This window comes from Branchiostoma floridae, chromosome 5 (genome assembly GCF_000003815.2).
Source record: "Branchiostoma floridae strain S238N-H82 chromosome 5, Bfl_VNyyK, whole genome shotgun sequence".
NCBI lineage: Eukaryota > Metazoa > Chordata > Leptocardii > Amphioxiformes > Branchiostomatidae > Branchiostoma > Branchiostoma floridae.
In genome coordinates this window covers 932,560-952,613 of record NC_049983.1, presented here as the reverse complement: position 1 = coordinate 952,613, position 20,054 = coordinate 932,560, and the positions used below count along the sequence as shown (strand labels likewise).

The following is a 20,054-nucleotide window of genomic DNA, read 5'->3' as shown; positions in this document are numbered from 1 at the left end:
CAGTAATGAAATTCGATGATCACCGGGTCGAAAGATATATGATTAGTTTCAGGGGTTTTGTTTCATTTATGATATTTTTACGGTTGGTTATGCCTCTGGCGAAAATCTCTGTCATGTTTCTGACAAATAAAGCCATTGGTCTGACAACATCGGTGTTAGTATGATGATAAAGTGTTTCACACATCCAAGAGGAATGTAACTGCTAACATTTCTGTAGTGCTGCTATCTAACTTAGGGCGATAGTAACAAAGTAATCTTCCCTTTGCAAGATTTGCCATTTTTGATTGGTCATTTTGATTGGATTATATGAATGACATCATCTGGAAATCTCAAAACTGATTCGAGCGTAAATGAAAAAAAGTTTGACAAAAGCAATTTTATAATGAAGTATTAAATACCGAGCAATTACATGTATATCGATTCTTCATTTTTGTTGTCGGTCTTCTTCTTTGGCATTGGAATCAACGTTGACATAAGTATATTTCTCCCGATGTATGTTTATTTTAATCTACAGCATGTATTTGCTCCTTTTACAGGTACTCTATACGATTAAAAGCATGGTGGAAAACTTTTAACATACTTTTGGAAACTGATAAAAATCGATGCTCATGCAGATGTCATCCATATAACCAATGGCTTGTATGGCTTTATTGGCCCATAATTTCATTATTGACGCACCAACAGGACTATGAGAATGCGGGCTTTTGGTTGTGTAACAAATCCCAGCATCATCTATTTATGTATTAACCCAATTAAACTTTCCAATGCCTTCTAGATCTGCCTCAGTCTCCAGTTTCTCTACTTCTTTCCCTTAGGCCGGTGAACGTTGCATTTGCTGTAGCAAATAATTCTTTTCTGAACGGTATCGTAATTTTTTTTTACACAATTTCTCTTGCATGCCCACCAGGCATCAAATTGTCCTCGCTTCTCCATCTCCATGTCCTGCAGGTCTGATAGGACAAGAGAAGAAATGTCAGAAATACAGGAAATATAAAGGTAAGGTCAAGGTGAGACAGAGCTGTAAAATTGACACCAATCCATGAGAGTGAAAAGCAGTTAAACGACGATATGAGGAAGAGCGTTACGTCAAAGTTATAACGCCAAGATGGAAATTGATCCACCAATACAGCCCAGCTCAGACGTACCTTCGGCCTCAGCCTCCAGTTCCTCATCTTCATCAGCCTGGTCTCGCTTCTCCATCTCCATCTCCAGTTGTTCTTTGGGGACAAGAGAAGACATACATGAGATGTTAGAAACAATGATGGTAACTCGAGTGATGGACACAGGTGAAATTCACAATAATCATTGGTCGGCAACATACAATATGTTACGTTTTGTCACATGTGTGTTAGAATGCAGTCACAAAACCCATTACATGACAAACGTACAGGTGCCAAAGTGGTCCTGCGATTATGTTTTTATGTAGAAGCAGGTGAAGATGTGAAGATGTAGATGTAGATGTTGAAGTAGATGTATCTATATACATGTATATGCATAGATGTAGAAGTAAATGTAGATGTAGATATTTATGTACATGTAGATGTAGAGGCGGATGTAGATGTAGATATATATGTACATGTAGATGTAGAGGCAGATGTAGATGTAAATGTTGATCTAGATGTAGATGTAGATGTTGAAGTAGATGTAGATATATACATATACATATAGATGTAGATATATATGTAGATGTAGATGTAAAGGCAGATATAGATGTAAATGTTGATATAGATGTAGATGTAGATGTAGAAGTAGATGTAGATGTAGATGTAGGTGTAGATGTAGATGTAGATGTAACAAATCTCACCTTCTATCCCTGCCACCATGTCTTTTATCTCGGTCAGCAGGCCTTGCAGACCCTCCTCACGTGGGGCGGGGATGGCCGCGGCGAGCACCACACAAGCCAGGAAAAGGACAGAGATGGTCAGCTTCATCTTCAAATGGTCTGGTGAACTCTGAGGAAAGATTATGAAACAGATTTCAAAGTTACAAACGAGGCAGTTACATACCTATCTAGAAAAGGTCAACACTAGAATTCCAGTAGTCTCTTTGTATAGTAATATTAATCACAGTTTCATTTGAATACCAGTAAACAAGAAATTCTATTGGTTGTAGAAATAAGATACCGATTGTCTTTTTAAAAGCTGGAATATTTGTCTGACAAGCAAAAAAAAACAGTTTTTTTCTTCTTTTTTATGCTTTTTATCTCGATCGTCAATCAATTGGAAAACGCCTGGGGCGAATCGGTGATGACTGTATAAGAACGGAGGTGTACACCTGCTTTGAACAATTATAGTAAACAAAACTGTGATCCCAACATAACGAATTGCATTTCAACTCTCAGCGGTCAAATTTGTAACTGCACGACACCGGTTTGATTCAACGGCGTATTGTTTAATTTGGGCGCCAAAGCTTCAAATACATGTAAAACTCTCCATTCAGACAATAATTTGCAAAAATTACATTAACATTAACATAGGCGTATCGTTTTCTTTTCACGTTTCAGGGCTGGTCAACCAGGCGAAGTTGTCTAAATCTAAGACAAAGGATAAACCTCTGTTAGGAAATTTGGCTGGGTGAGTAAATAACATAAAATAGTTAAAATGTTGAAAAGGAAAAAAATATTCGCCGGGAGTGCGACAAGCGCAGCCGGGAAAGCGGCAAGCGCAGCCGGGAAAGCGGCAAGCGCAGCCGGGAAAGCGGCAAGCGCAGCCGGGAATGCGCAGGCAGGAATGCGGGACTGTTTTATCACGAAATGACGGGAAGTGAAACCAAGGCACGGGGGGCTTGTCTACCACGTCCCTGAAGAGTCATGTCATCGCTAAGAAAGCCGGCTTTACAATTCATGCTAACGCCCGTCGAATTTTTACATCGGTCAAGGCTCGCCGAATTTTACGTCACCCGATCATCGGCTGTATTTTTTTCTGAAAATCTGCCCCTTCATAAATGATTTGGAAGGGGCTTGGGCGACGCCTATCCAACAATAATGATTACATATCCCCCATGAGATGGTAGCATCTCTTGCACAAGGACGAAGTGAGAATTGACCAAACCGGTAAAAAGCTAATATTTGGATCAACTTTAACTTCTGAGTTTGGGGAAATATCCAGAGCATGATTGGGGTGGACGGGCTCCCTAAAAACAAAGATATTAACAGTATTTTGCGATAGATCCAAAATCTCATAAAAAGTCGACGCCGAGATCTCGCTGAATTCATGCGCAGCTTCCAGGGACCCGCGAACGTCGGCCAAGCTGCTAAAAATCGTCCGAAACCGCGTAATCACCAGAGCGTCGGTCTTTCTTGACAAAAAAAGCCAATTTAGAGCTCGCCAACACGTCGGCCGAGCTAAATTTTTGATTTGTAAAGGGAGCTTAAAACGCCGGCAAGACGAATTCTATGAATGTGCGCCGAGAGGCTAGCGGATATAGGACACTGCTCATTCACAGGCCGACCTGACCTACGCGCATGTACCGTAGATACAATACAGTTTACACCGTGCGAACAGGCATATGACAAGACGGGCGAAAAGTCTACAAACCCCATAAGGTTAGTCTGGTATATAAACGCTCTATCTAAATAAACAAATAAACAAAGAATCTAGTTGCAAACATGACACGATGTGCCGTGGAGCTGCTACGGTATTGGTACTTACCGAGATTTTTTTCAAGACAATAACGATGAGGCTGTCGTCTGGAGTTTGCTTTCTCTCTCTTCTTCTCGAATCTGGAAGCAAAAGTGGGAGACTGGGGACAAACGGGTCTTTTTAACAGTCCATACCCAGGAATTATGCAAATGGTAGTCATTGGAGACAATCTACGCAAACTAATTGAAGCCAATTAATTGTCTACTCATCTTAGACAATCTTGTTGTCTACTCATGTTATGCGATCGGTCACGTGTTGGTGTGCTGACAACCAGTCGGTTGTTCCAACTTTATCATTTTCTAGAGACTGCCAACGTGTTTTTTTTTGGACGCAGTACAATTATATGAATTCAGTTTGAATCTTCACCATAACAAAATTGGGGGAAAAGACCACCACCCAAAATATTTGTGGCAGGCAGGGTTTGGTCCTCTGTTGGTTTGTAGTGCCAAAGAAAATGGCGTTATCTTAAGCAAACTAAATAAATATTCATGGTTTTGACCTAACAAGACATCATCAATCATTTTAACATATTTCAGCCCATATCAGCAGTTTTGTTAACAGTTCAAACTGCGAGAAAATAACCACGACCCTCCCAAGCCCAAGGCGTTGTTCTGCATCGACAGTATAAACGGAATTTTAAATGCATACTCTCAAACGGTTTCTGATCAATCGACAATGTGAGTTTGTCAAATACAGTGGAAGCCGCGTAATTGCACACCCCATTTGCCAGTATATTTCGTGCAATTATCCAAATGGTGCAACAAGGCGACGTTATTAAGCTGGACGGCACCACCATGGGATTTGGGGATATCGTGCAATTAACAGAAGTGTGTGATTACCCGGTGTGCAATTAACTGGCTTCTACTGTATTGTCTTTGCATGAAAACCGATTGGTTTTTTTATAGATTCATGACGGAAATACTTTTTCATATATAGTATATATATTGCAGGTTATTTCGGTCTGTAGGTTAACATTCAATTGGCAATGCATCGCTTCCTTTAGGTGGTATCTCACTACTCTCCAAGCAGAGGTTGAGTCGCTGAGATATAATAGTAGTAGTTGGGAAAAATTACACGGACGCTCCTTTATCTCAGCGACTCAACCTGTGCTTGGAGAGTAGCATCTCACTGTACTTGGGGCACCGGTGCTTCACTGAGGAGTTCGTTCACTGCGACACTGTCGTGTTATTTTCGCTGATTCTTTTTTTATTATAATCTAGATATTGCGTAATTATACATCCGTAAAAATATGACTTAGAAGACAACAAAATGCACAAAACGTAGGAAAATTCGTTCTTTATCTCTGAAATTCGTTGAGTAATATTTTGAACCCCGCAGTGCCGCACCGGTGTCCCAAGTGCAGTGAGATACCACCTTAACGGTATATGTGTTGGCGAGCAACTAATGTAGAGGCGAGAATCTTTGCAGGTGTAGACCTGATTCGCTGAACTTTACCGGGACCTGCAGCGCAATAAAGGGTGTAAATACTGGCGTTATATATCATTCATTAATTACAGGGGGATCATACTGAAAAATTTGTCAGGCAACTAAAAATATTATGAAAAGCGTCTTGTTGTGGTTTCATTAAAATAATATAGACACTTTTTTTACATCATCGCCAAATCTTTGTTGATACTTTCTTAAACAAACTGCCAACACCCTCGGTATATGTAAATAAATCTAAATACATGTTTTACTGATTTGTCTGTTCGTGACAAGCCAATCTGATTCCTTTGAAATGCGGTTGTCATGGTTTTCAAGCGTCAATGGGAGAAAAACATAGATATCTTCAAGCGAAATCATGAACAGACAACATGGGTGTGTTCTTTTTTTAATTGTCGAATTTGTTAATTATTTTTGGGAACCTTGGCGACATAATTCAGTCCGTTCCCAGTTGTTGACAGAAAAATGTAAAGAAAAGATTTACAAACCCAAGAAGCTAATTAGTATAACGATGAAAAAACGCATCTACCTACGTGACAAGAGCGAAGTACTAGATGACAGTTCGTGATTATTTTTACAAAGTTTTGACAGTCAAACCAGGTCCAAAACAGAGGCAGTTAGTGTTGTTTACATGTAGATAGGATTTTAAAACAATGGACGTCGGATACTCTACCTAACAAAACATTTTGTTAGCAAAATGGACCATTATTTTGAGTTGATAAATTCACAGATTATTAGGTACAGGTACAGGTTCGGACCTCCGGACTGGACCGTACCTGTACCCGAATTTTCTGTACCGTCACCCACCACAGTGTGGGAATTCGAAGTCAACTAATAGTCCGGAACATGCTAAGCCATTCAGAATTTACTGAAATAGCCTGATAATGCACTGAATGTGAGGTCCCTCAAAACAACTGTGTAACATGAAATAGACCTGCACAAGAGGCCTTCAAAAATAATTAATACCCATGTAAATTAAAACTACATGATGATGAATTGTACTTAGTGGATACCCAAGTGTCTATTCCGTTATTGTATTTGAATGTTTCAATGACTGAATGATCGAACAAGCGAATCCATAAGGAATAATAATGAATGGTTTATTTTGACATAAAGGTCACACACGAAAACATCACACTTGCAGTTCTGAGACTGAATTGCGGTGAACGTTTAACAATTATAGTCCGCACTACAACACGGTATAAAAGTGAGAAATTCTGTTGTTAAAATAATATTAAAACATAATAAAGTTATTGAGGATTGCTGATATTGCACTTTAGAATATTGCAAATGGTTCATTGAACGAGCAAAGGAATGAAATAGGAAAAGCAACTCCTTACCTTATTTTCTATCAATAATTTTTAGTCACGTGTTGTCCTTCATACTTTATTCAAAAGATGTGCTTTGCAGCCCCAAAACGGACTGAATTATGCAAAAAATTCACAGACTTCAAAGTGTCCACTAACAACTGATTGATTCATCAAACTTTACATATTAATGTCGAGAGTCTGCGAAACAGACTATTTTTGATTCCCTGAACTTTACCGGACCTGCAGCGCAATAAAGGGAGTAAATACTGGCATTATATATCATTCATTAATTACAAGGGGATCATTCTGGAAAAGTTGTCAGGCAAATCGAAATATTATGAGAAGCGTCTTGTGGTGGTTTTCATAAAAAAAACGTAGAGACTTTTTCTTGACACCATCGCCAAATCTTCGATGATACTTTTTTTACCAAACTGCCAACACCACCGAAAACATATACTAGTAGATATATCTCAATACAGATTTGTCTGTTCGTGACACACCGATTTGATTCATTTGAAATGCGGTTGTTATGGTCTCCAGGCGTCAATGGGAGAAAAACAGAGATATCTACAAGCGAAATCAGGAACAGACAACATGGGTGTGTTTTTTTTAATGATTTGTGGGAACCTTGGCGACATAATTCAGTCTGTTCCCAGTTGTTGACAGAAAAAATGTAAACAAAAGATCTTTCTTTTGCAACATATTTACAAACCCAAGAAACTAACGGTGAAAAAAAGCATCTACCTACATGAACTACACATGCATAACAGGCACCTGTCCGATAACATGTACAAGCAAATAACAAGTGCGACGTAAAGGAGGGTTCATGGTTATTTTTACAAAAGTTTTGACAGTCAAAACAGGCCAAAAACAGAGGCAGTTAGTGCTGTTTACATGTACATAGGATTTTAAAACAATAATGGACGTCGGATACTCTACCTAACAAAACATTTTGTTCGCAAAATGGACCATTATATTGAGTTGATAAGTTCACAGATAATTTATTTATTTCTGTTTTCTTTATACAGGTTTGACACAGTCTGTACTCTGCGCACTGCTTTACAGGCGTGCCCTGTACAAAATAACACACAAAAAATAGCATAACAGAGAAATGAGATAAACTAAACAATGAACAAACTAAAGTAACAATATATACAAAAAATTCATCAAAATCGTAACTCATTAATCAAAGTTAGTGCCGGGTCAGGGGTCAGCAGTGATTACCGTTTCTTAGCAGTTTCCTGAACGACAAAGCAGAACTGACCACTTTAACCGTGGGGGGCAACTCTTTCCATGAAAATGCACCACTGTACTCAAATTTCCTACGGCCAGATTCAAGTTTGACTTTAGGTAGTTGCAGTGATAAGTTTGAATAATTAGGTACAGGTTCAGGTTCGGACCTCCGGACTGGACCGTACATGTACCTGACTTTCCTGTACCGTCACCCACCACATGTTGGCAATTCGAAATCAACTGATAGTCTGGAACAAGCTTGGCCATTCAAAATTTACTGAAATAGCCTGATAATTCACTGAATGTGAGGTTCCTCAAAACAAACTTGTAGCCTGAAAAAGACCTGCCCGAGAGGCTTTCAAAAAGACTTAATAGCCAGGTTTTGCTGTGTGGTCATTCGAAATAAGCTGAACTACATGTTGATAAATTGTACTTAGTGGATACCCAAGTGTTTATTCCGTTATTGTATTTTAATGTATCAATGAATGAATGAGCGAACAAACGAATCAAGGGAGGAATAATTGGTTCATTGAATGAACGAGCAAAAGAATAAAATAGGAAAAACACCTCCTTGCCTTATTTTCTATCAATAATTTTTCAGACCATGTAGCAGCGTCCTCTAGCGATCTATATGCAAAGTGCATGCAAAACGTACTATCGTTGCACTTTACAAACACATCGCTGGAGGGCGCAACTGTGCGAATAATCAAAAAGCGTTATGATGCCGTGATTTGATTTCTATTAGATATATGCAGCTACGTAAATTTTTGCTAGACAATTAAAACTTGAAATGGAGTTTACCTTAGTAATTGGTACCAGCACGTGGTCCGTGACAAATGCCACGGCGCAACTGTATCAATCACCAATAGAAAAGTACTGTAATGTAGTATGTAACGCTGCACTTTGGTGTGATATCGCAAGAGGCCGCTGCTGTGCGGTCTGCTTTGGGTTGTTCAAGAGATGTCAATTATACAAGGTACAAGGTGACGATCAATTTTCTTGATGATAGTTGAAACGCTGTTATCGTCTGATTAAAGATATTAAAACCTGTACGCTAGGTCATATCTCTAATGTCCATGGATTTTAAGGTCGCAGCCCACAGTATTTATTCGCGACCCCCTTGGTCTATTACATAGGGGTAAAAAAGTAGTGCGGCCGAAATCTGGAAGCGCCTGTAAACAACGTGAAAGACAGCGGGGGATGAGCTTTGCTGTATGGTAGTATAAGGAGTCGACTTTCAGGTGGTATGTGTCAGGTTTTGATGTTTGTCCATTTGGTGTATAAATGCGCGTGACCTTTACAGCTGCCTGCCCCTGTGAGTCGGCTGCAGTTCCGCATGACCCCATTTAAAAGAGGTCTTTAAAAAAATTCAAAACGACAACTTTTTCTGTTTTTCAATTATTTTGGCAGGTTATACCCTCGACTTCAACATATTAGTTTGTCGTGCTTGAAAACTGCACCCTACTATGATTTTCTCAGCGTCGATGTCAGTCACCTTGTGGTCCTTAACTATAGAAATCCCCATAGGCCGAAAACTGTGTTCTGCTACTAGTAATCTTGCCGTACCCGTCACTTTCCGCCGTATGTAATGATACCGCTCGGCCACATGTACAGTGCATACTCACACGAAAGTCGCATCTAAACACCATACAATACACGGTCTCATATAGCCTATGCTCTGAGAAACATTCCTGACTACTTCCCTGATCCTCTCTGCCCAGTAGCGCTGTACAAATCGCGCTCAATCTTGAGAACACTTCTGCAAACTGTGGTGAGAAGCGGTCTGGAGGGACCGAGAAACCCGGATGTGAGCTTCGCATCAGCATCAGCACGCACGCTTCGAAGGTTTTCTGCTCGTTCTACTATGAAAACCACTTTTATTTGACCCCCAGTGGATGTTTCACAGTGCAGCCGATGTACGAAAGTCGGCGAGCCTCGCTGCAGTCTGGCTCCTTGGGTACCGGTACTCCGAAACACACGCCTTTCAATGTAGCTCTTTGGGTCTGTTGCTCTTATCTCTTGTCACATATCGCATCACATACCAGAAAACTATATCTATTCATATTCTTGTTGTTTCTGCTCGTTTGCTCACACGTTCACCACCTTCGGACATACGAAGCCGCTTTGCAATAGTGGTCAAGATACTCGCCCAGATATAGTGGTAGAACTGCATTTTACTATTCTCGAAACCAGAAGACCGTTATGCGGTGATCTGTGGTTTGACCCATTATCAAGTGTGCATCAGGTTTGTTACTTTTGACCTTTGCTCCGTCGGTGACCTGACGTCCGCCATTTCGTTTCGTGCCATCATTATCGTTACTCATCTCCTCCAAACTGAAACGATTTTTACGGAATTCCAGAAACTGTGAGACCGCTAACCACCACAGACCTACAGGTAAGACATATGATTGTCGTTGATGATTCCTGTTGGGTGCTTGGTCGACAGTAATTTGAAATTAGTAATGTGTTTGTGGTTGGTATTTGATGGAGGGGGTTGTGGAATTGTGAGGCTGATTGACGATTTGTACCCTAGATTTACAATAAGAAATGGTTCGTTGTATCATCCAGAAAATGTTCGAAAAAAGGAAAAATTGTAGAATTTTTTTTGTTAACACGGATACTATAATACTATAAATCTATTCTATATATTGCATTTTATTGCATAATGGAGAAAAGATAATATATCAAAACAAGATATCCATATTTATTCTGTTCATTATTTATACTACTGATGTAGTCTCCTACCATGGTAGCTACTGCATCCTGCTCTGTCTTCGTGTTGACATTCGAGGACACAGTACCCTCGTCCCTCCCAACCTCTACTTCAGGTACTGTAGTGACACCCCCCAGTAGCTCGTATATCTTCCTAGTGACATCCCTTAAAGTACCTACTACCGACTCCACTAAGCGGTTCTTGTTTACGTCCCTTTTGATTCTTACTTTTGCATCCATATCACCCATAATACACGCAGCACAAGTGAAATCTAGACTATTTTTGGCAAGAAAAGAAACAGTGCTATCTGACAATTTAGCACAATTCACTGACTCACAGCATGGCTTCGTCCTCAATAGATCATGTACAACCCAATTATTAGATGTCATGAATGATTGGTCCCAAAGCCTGGAGAGGGGTGAACCATTCGACTCTGTATATTTGAATTTTAGAAAGACCTTCAATTCTGTGCCCCATCAGAGGTTATTAGTGGAACTTAAGGCATATGGAATTGGTGGTACACCGCTTACATGGATGCGTGACTTCCTAGACCAAAGGAGTGTTGTGATAAATGGTACACAGTCTCCTTGGTGTGAAGTTACAAGTGGCATTCCGCAAGGTAGTGTACTTGGGCCGACTCTATTTGTCGTCTACATAAATGACTTACCCGAAGTGATAAGTAGCACGGTTAAGATTTTTGCAGATGATAGTAAGATTTACCGACCCATCTGTACACATGCTGACCAGGTGGCTTTACAGCTAGACTTGTGTGCGGTGGAGCACTCAGGTCAGAGATCTGGCAGCTACCTTTTAACGCTGGCAAGTGTACTAGTAAGGTTCTACATCTGGGTAGTAAGAACCAGAGGGCCAAGTATACAGTAGGTGGTCATGAACTAGAACAAACTAGAGTCGAGAAAGATTTAGGTTTAGCGGTAGATGAACAGCTCAATTTTCATGTTAATACTGCTGCAGCAGCTCTGAAGGGTAATCAGGTTTTAGGGCTTGTGAAGAGAACGTTTACCAATTTAGATGAAAGATCAGTACCTATTCTTTACAAGTCCATGGTCAGGCCACACTTGGAATATGCAAATGTGGTCTGGGGCCCCCATTTCAGTTCTGACCAAAAGCTAATTGAGAGATTCCAACATAGGACAACAAGGCTGGTTCCCTCGCTAAATGGGATGCCGTATAGTTTCCAGGGATGCCGTATAGTTCCGGACTCAGGAAGTTAAACCTACCAACACTCAAGTATAGAAGAGAAAGGGGCGATATGATCCAGTTATATGAGATCATGACTAAGAAAGAAAGAATTGATCCCGAGAACTTCTTCGAGTTAGCAAACCTCGACAAGACAAGAGGTCACTGCTTCAAGGTCAAAGTGCCGCTAGTCAGATCAAATGTGCGACGCCAGTCTCTCTCTGTAAGGACAGTTCGATTGTGGAACTCTTTGCCCGAGGAAGTGGTATCAGCAAGCAGCGTGAACACTTTCAAAACAATGCTGGACAGGTTTTGGGCGCATAAGAGATACCAGGAATGAAGAGGTTGTGTCAACAGGCGGGAGCCTTACTACAACGAAGTATCCTCAAGATATCCTCAAGGTATACAATTAACTGATATGGTAGTCAGGCATAAATAGATAAAAAAAAATAAGCTACCTGCTTATCATCTTCTCTCGGACAAGTAGCATGGGCACAGTTTACATGTCAATTTGGCATTTTTCGGGGGGGGGGGGGTTATTCCAGGGGGTACTATTATTAGATTTTGAACATTTGTCCGTGGGTACTTTTACTCCAGGGAGTACTTCTTTTTGAGAGGTGAGAGCACCTTACTCTAAATTATACTATATTATACTAAATTATAATATATTATTCATTATAAGTCAGTGAACTTTATGCCAAGCCAGGTTGAATGCTCTTGCAGGATCGCTATTTACTGTGTGGTATCTTCTGTACTTAATAATATACAAGGCTACACAATGGTCTGGTTTATAGTTGCGCGCGGAGCATTACAAATGCATGGCTACTCTACAAATTATAATGTTTACAGTTACTAACCTGGGGTCCAACAGCGACAAACAGCTGGAACCTTGTACCACGCTACCTGCTATCACCAGCTCGGTCAGTGATTGGTTACTGTATCTAAACAACTCCGAAACATGGTGCTGTCATATGATTAAAGGTTAAAAGCATGACGCTATGGTCCGCATTCAACATTTGGTTGCAATACATGATACTCTTCAATCTATCCCACAGTGCATTATTTACTGTACCGTTTAACTCAGCTGGTCTCTCAGAAGCCTATACGGATCTACTATTCGACGAATTTCTGATGCAATGTTTTGCGCCCTTTTATGGTTTATAAAAGTAGAAAATGTATTTATCTTTCTCTTGCCTATATTTTTACCATAATTTTAGAGATGGCGGAGTTCACACTTGTGCCACCCGTTGAACAGCATCAAGCGGAACAAACTACGAACGAGACGCACATCAAAGAGGAGACAGGAGACACTGGGTGGCAACAGGATGAACAAGAGAACGTGCTGTACCAGGAAACGTACAACGAGAACCAGGAAATCTACGACTACTTTGGCGCAACCCAACCATACGTAATTCGTCGCAACGACACTTGTATCAGTTGGGAGCAGACAACAGGCACGAAACGGCAACAGGAAATGCACGATGTGAACTTTCCCCCACCTGACAACACATCAACCTCACAGGTACAGGAGAGTAAAGGAGATTTTGAAAGGCATGCGTTCAAACATACAGGTGAGAAACCCTACATGTGTAGGGAGTGTGGGTACAGAACCGCAAAGAAGTTCAACTTCTCCCAGCATATAAGGATCCACACGGGTGAAAGACCCTACAAGTGTGACCAGTGCGAATATTCTGCAACACAGAAACAGAATTTAAAACAACATCGTCTATATAAACACACAGCAGTCGAGAAAGGCCCTACAAGTGTGGCCATTGTGACTATTCTACTGCAGACAAATCCACTTTGGACAAGCATCTTAGAAAGCACACCGGTGAGAAACCCTACATGTGTGGGGAATGCGGGTTTAGGACAACACGGAAGTCTGTCTTAAATGTACATGCGAGAATGCACACAGGAGAAAAACCCTACAAGTGTGACCAGTGTGACTTTTCTGCAGCAGCGAAAGGTAATTTAGACCAACATGTAGCGACACACACTGGTGAGAGACCCTACATGTGTGGGGAGTGTGGGTACAGGGCAACTCAAAAGTCTACCTTATCCGCGGCCGTACACATGAGAACCCACACAGGAGTAAAGCCGTATAACTGTCATCTGTGCAACTACTCTGCTGCTAGGAAGTCTCATCTCACGATACATATAACAAGGCGACATGCGAAAGAAGCTAAATCTACAAACTTGACAAACGTACAGCCTGCGAATCCGTCCCCTCAGACGTGAAAGTGTAAGAGCCACTCAAGTTACCATGTTAACTGTAGTCTTAATCTGTACCTGAGCATGGTAGCTACTCTGTAGTAAAGAAATAAGCATAAGGTAGACATCTATAAGAGTACGTATATACCTTGTATTATAATTAAATGTAATACAAATCTGATGTAACTATAATTGATCTACATCAATGTATCTTGTATTACCCAATGTATCTTGTATTTCTCTCCCATGGCAAGACCTTTGTAATAGCCACAGCTAGCTGGTCGACCTTGGCTGGCTGTATTGATAGCCAACTGAACATATGAATGAATAAAGGCAGACGTGTCCTGGCTAGTTGCTGAGGAATATAGCAGGCGTAACCAGTGTGACATTTCTACATCATATAAATCTAATTTGGCAGACATCTGCACCAGTATGAAACCCTTGTGTGGGGAGTATGGCATAGGGCCGCTAAAGAGGTTCACTTGGCCCAACAAATGAGAACCCATACAAGAGAGAAAACTTACAATATGAGATAAGGTGCAGCAAACTTCTAATGTCTTATCCTGCGGTTTCCCTTACACAACCAATTTGGACCCACGTTGCTTACGTTTCGGTGTCTCTCATAGAGGTTCCTCCGAGCTTCTAACGTATTACTAAGCAAAGTGAGTACAAATTGGTTGTGTAAAAGAATTCTACTAAATCCGCGGTAATGCTCTCTGTTGACAGGCATCTGTGGAAGATATCCTTGCATCAATTAATACTTGTATTGCAAATTCTTGTCCGTTGACTAATTGCAGGTAACATAATCATTAGAGATTCAGAGTTAATAAGCAGTATCACAAGTGTCTACTCTTGTGTGAAAGCTATCTCTAGATCATGTAGCATTTATCTGACTTTCGATATATTGACAAGCATCTAAACTAAACTTGTGTAACTCCAGTATGTTTTGAAGGTTCTACATACATACATATGAAATAATAACATTTGCAACAATATAAGCGCTTAAAATATTATCATTCTGGTCAATTGTATGTTCACTTTTCTAATGGCACGTAAATGTTTGAAAACTAAAATAAACCTGCGCGATAAAAGACAATTTGTCGTTTTTAATCATAATTTTGTAGTTTATATATATATATATATATATATATATATATATATATATATATATATATATATATATATATATATATATATATATATATATATTTAGGGTAACCAACCGTTGTGTACTTTTGGCGAAGACAATATTGGCCACAGCGAGCCTTTAGCTGAACGATGCCTCCTAGCAGGGGCAGCAGTCCTTGCAGTTGTGGTTACTGGTATTGTACACAAGTCTGATTATTAATAACAGATCTACAGAAACCTATGACATCGGTTTTGATTTGAATTCTAGAATTAGTCATTTGTTTAAGAACCAGATTAGAAATTGGGGCACAATTTATGTATACAATACTAGAAGAGTGTATCGGGTAAGTGACCTCTCACCTTTGCCCTTGAGTGAGCTGACGTCCGCCATTTTGTTTTGCATCTTCGTTTTTGCTATCATCTCCGAAGAATTGTCGAGATTTTACAGAATTCCAGAGGTTGCGAAGACTGCTAAACACCACAGACCTACAGGTAAGTTCAAGTGTGTTTATGATTGTTGTTTTGATGGGGAGGGGGGCAGTGGGATGTATACAGGGTCACCTGCATTTCTAGCCGCAGTGCGACTGTTGGTTTTACGCTCCCACTTATGGTACCTACCTGGTCCCTTGACCTCCTGGTCGTTGGGGGGACAAGGTAGACAAAAAGATGGTGAGTTGTCTCCAGGACCGCTTATGGAGCGTAAAACCAACAGTCGCACTGCAGCTACTGCATTTCAAAATCTGACACACAAGACTCTGATTATACACTGATGTTATACGCAGGTACTGTATAATTCCATGTGATAAGCAAATCCTGGGCTCGCAATACCACCTACACATGCAGGTTAGTGCAGGTAGAATTAGACATGTGCAGGTATTTTTACCTGCACCTAATCTGCACTGATCCATGTACTGGTTTTTATGCATAAATGTTATATGACGTAGGTGTATGTGGATTGTTATTAAGATGCATTGAATGTAATACCACCCATGAAGTGAAAAGAGTAAAAATTTCAATGGTTCCTGAACAATTTTGTATGGTTCATACTTCCTAAATTCAGAGTGGTCCAGGTAAAATATGTCTGGTGCAGGTACTTTTTGATGTTGCAGAAAAAAGTATTTCGAGCCCTGAAATCATTGTCTTGGTGAAAATCATTCATTGCATGGCACCACCACATACGATATAGACCTACATTTTCCAAACAGTGAGTTTGTCACGAGAAATTTGTTTTCTTTCTACTTTTTAAGAAGATGACTGACGAAAACACATCAGAAGTGGGTAGGTCTTCCAGTGTTGGTTAAAAAAAATGTAGTTTTATAACATGACAATCGTTATTGCAGTTTGCACACAACCAAATGCTTAGTATGTGTCACACGTTTAGCAACACATTATAATCTATTGCCCCACAGAACAGAAATGGAAGATTCCAGCCGTGAACATTCTTCGGGACAGCTTTGTGTTGGGTACCATGGTAAGAGGTGCATGATTCGGAGCACCCTGTGAATGAGAGTGACAGTATGGAGACCCAGACAGCAGACATGAGCCTGCAGCAGGAAACGTGTGATGTGAACTTTCGACAACCTGACAACACATCAACCTCACAGGTACAGGATAGCAAAGAGAAGAAGAGAAGGCTTGTTGTTAAACACGCTGGTGAGAAAACCTACACGTGCAGTGAGTGTACGTACAAGACAACTTATAACTTTAACTTATCCCGACATATGAGAATCCACGCAAAACCGTACAAGTGTGACCAATGCAGCTATTCTGCTACAGACAAATCCAACTTGGATAAACATAAGGCAAAACACACCGGTGAGAAGCCCTACATGTGTGGAGATTGTGGGTACAGGTCAGACAACAAGTGTGACTTATCCCGACACATGAGAACCCACACAGGAGAAAAACCTTACAAGTGTGATCTGTGCGACTATTCTGCAGCAGTGAAATCCACTTTGACCCAACATCATCAGGCAAAACACACCGGTGAGAAACGCTACATGTGTGAGAAGTGCGGTTACAGGACGACTCACAAAACTCACTTATCTCGACATTTCAGAACCCATACAGGAGAAAAACCTCACAGATGTGACCAGTGTGACTATTCTGCATCAGAAAAACGTAGTTTAGAAATACATCTGGCAAAACACAATGGTGACAAACCCTACATGTGTGAGAAGTGTGGGTACAGGACGGCTGAAAAGTCTTACTTATTCTTACATTTAAAAACTCACACTGGGGAAAAACCTTTTAAGTGTGACCAGTGTGACTATTCTGCATTAACGAAATCGAAGTTACATCAGCATCAATCAAAACACACCGGCAGGAAACCCTACAACTGTGGGGAGTGTGGGTACAAGGCGGCTAGAAAGTCTGAATTATCCCGACACATGAGAACCCACACAGGAGAAAGGCCTTACAAGTGTGACCAGTGTGACTATTCTGCATCAGTAAAATCTAGTTTAGACCATCATATAAAAATACATACCGGTGACAAACCATATATGTGTAGCTATAGGGAATGTGGGTACAGGACAGCTAAAAAGTCATACTTACCCAAACATATGAGAACCCATACAGGAGAAAAACCCTACAAGTGTGACCAGTGTGACTATTCTGCTGCACACAAACTGTCTTTGGACCAACATGTAGCAAAACACTAATGATAAACCCTACATATGTAGACATTGTGGGTAACTTATTGGTCTTTCTTGTATTAACATATGAGAACCAATACAAGAGAAAACACCTTCAGGTGTTACCAGTGTGGGTATTATGCTGCAGAGAAATCAAATTAAGACAATGAAAAAAAAGCACACTGGTGAGTAACGTTTTTGCGGTGTACAGGACTAGTATCTGCCAGTAATAGACTCCGCCAGTAAAAGGGGACTTTGGCCAAGTTAGGAATAAAACCCTAGAATGAGTTAATTGGCCTAGGAGTGAACAGACTACAAAAAATGGCTGAAATCCCATGGCAACTTATTTGTCCCTATTTGGCCAAATTCTTCTCTTTTTTCATCCAGCTGAAACGTCTGTTTTGAGACAAGCACAGTACAATTCGAGGGTCTAATCGAGCAAATCATACAGAAGAAATACCTTACAACTATATTCTCTGTGAAACTACAGGATAGCTACAAAGGATAAATTATTTTTACATATAAGAACACATACAGGTGAATAATCGTATAACTGTCAACTCTTCAGATAGGAAATCAAACATATCTATGTATTTGTACTCTTCAAACTTGAAGAGCAAAATGAAAGAAAAAACCTAGGAGCTACCATGTTAACTACAGTAAATCTTAATTTGCAGCTGTGCTATGCCGTGTTAAGATTCAATGGCTGCGTTGCTCTTTTTTTCATCTGCTTTTTGTAGTAGACTTTATACAGTACATACAATTTACTTGCTGTGACTTTAGAGACAGACGTGTCCAAGCAGGCTGTCAAGGATTATGGCAAATATGGACAAGGCGTTTATTTTTCACATTCTCTGTAAAACTGTGATCATGATATTATTTAAAGTTTCTATCATCTATGCAACTTCTTGTTTTGGGTCTTTTTTTTCCAAATACTGTAAATGCATTTAGGTTCGCGGGGATTTAATTTCGCGGTTGCGGGAAAATGGACTTTTCGCGGTGGATTTAATTTCGCGGTAGCGCCATGCGCTGTAATCTCTTACTGTTATGGAAAAATGTTCGCGGTGGTTTTAAATTCGCGGGGAAGCGGCCGCCGCGAAAACCGCGAACATTAATCCACCGCGAAAGTTTCTGCATTTACAGTATTTTGAGTTAATATTTACAACATACGCAAGCGGCATATTGTGTATAGTGTACATGTGCGTATTTTTCTGTAAATATATTTTCTCAACGTTTTTGTAAGAAAAATACGTATGCAGAAACATGTTTCCTAACTCACTGAACAATATTGTTCAAAACAAATTTAGTGTAAGCAAAGCATATGATTTATTGATTTAGATCATTGTTCAATACCTTCCTTGTTATAAACAGTATACTTCGAATCCTAACCGTGAGCAAGGAGGGGCATATATCTTCTTCTGTTAGTGAAGCTGATAATTATGACAAGGCACTACAATCTCTACTCATTTTTCAAGTCTATGTCATACAACACAATATTTATCCATGACCCCGTCTCCAAGTTCTGACATGGCTTTGAAGTTTAGATAATGGCTATATGAATATTGAAATTTACGTCACTGAAGCCGTTGACGACGTCACAATTCCGCTATGGTCATGTGACGTAGTCGTCGGGTCAGATCACCTTGAGGAGGACCGGAGGACTTGTTGAAGGATTTGTAAATTTTTGGTAAGATTTGATTTGCGTACAGCTATAGTGTATGAAGTTATTACCATCGTCTAATATATGTTATTCCATTGCCATTGTACTACATTACTATAGTGTATGATATAAAGATGTCAATTCGTTCATTAAAGCGTTATGCGGTGATCTCGGGTTCACCCTTTGTGAAGGATGTATCAGGCCTGTGACCTCTCACCTTTGGCACTGCGAGCTGACGTCCGCCATTTTGTTTTGCATCGCCGTCCCATCTCCTCCAAACTTACGCAATTTTACGTGATTCCAGAAGTCGTGGAGACTGGTAATCACCATAGACCTACAGGTAAGACCTCTTGTGATTGTTGTTAATACCGCCTGGTTGGTGGTGGTTAATAAATGAACAAGAAATAGAAGATTAGAGGTGTATTTGAATGGGAGTGGGGGTGGAGAACAACTGTAAGTGTAATGTAACCGCCATGCAAATTGCAGAGCATGAGTAGAATAGGATCTTTCAACACAATAAAGAGGTAAAAACATCACCTGTAATATACGCCTCCAAAATCTGATACATGTATATCAAAGAAAGATTTTTACAACAAATTTACCAGAAAAGAGTACATCGGCTTTCGTATAATCTATTACAACTCTACTAGTATACAAATGCATTGCCTTTTTAATACAAATATGGATGAGTCAACAATTGTTGTTGAGCGAGGCTATTGACACACCCAGTGTGTCGATAGCCTAAACAGGCTATCGACACACTCAGTGTGGCGATAGCCTGTTTAGGCTATTGGCACACTCAGTGTGGCGATAGCCTGTTTAGGCTATTGACACATCCAGTGCTAGAAACCAATAAATGAGGAAATCTTTACGATATATTTG

General features: G+C 40.2%; 2 protein-coding genes across 2 annotated transcripts; one reads left to right on the top strand and one right to left on the bottom strand.

Moving 5' to 3' along the window:
- Positions 1-92: 92 nt before the first annotated feature.
- On the bottom strand, positions 93-3,756 carry LOC118416868. The gene is made up of 4 exons (XM_035822145.1): positions 3,651-3,756; positions 1,805-1,952; positions 1,146-1,217; positions 93-950 (listed from the first exon to the last, which is right to left on the bottom strand). The coding sequence occupies exons 2-4, from the start codon at positions 1,929-1,931 to the stop codon at positions 799-801; spliced, it is 351 nt and encodes a 116-aa protein (XP_035678038.1). The 5' UTR covers positions 1,932-1,952; positions 3,651-3,756; the 3' UTR covers positions 93-798.
- A 6,156-nt stretch (positions 3,757-9,912) lies between these two features.
- Positions 9,913-13,699, top strand: LOC118416865 (zinc finger protein 678-like). Its single transcript, XM_035822141.1, has 2 exons — positions 9,913-10,022; positions 12,755-13,699. Exon 2 carries the CDS (start codon positions 12,757-12,759, stop codon positions 13,426-13,428), a length of 672 nt encoding a protein of 223 aa, XP_035678034.1. The 5' UTR covers positions 9,913-10,022; positions 12,755-12,756; the 3' UTR covers positions 13,429-13,699.
- Positions 13,700-20,054: the final 6,355 nt, after the last annotated feature.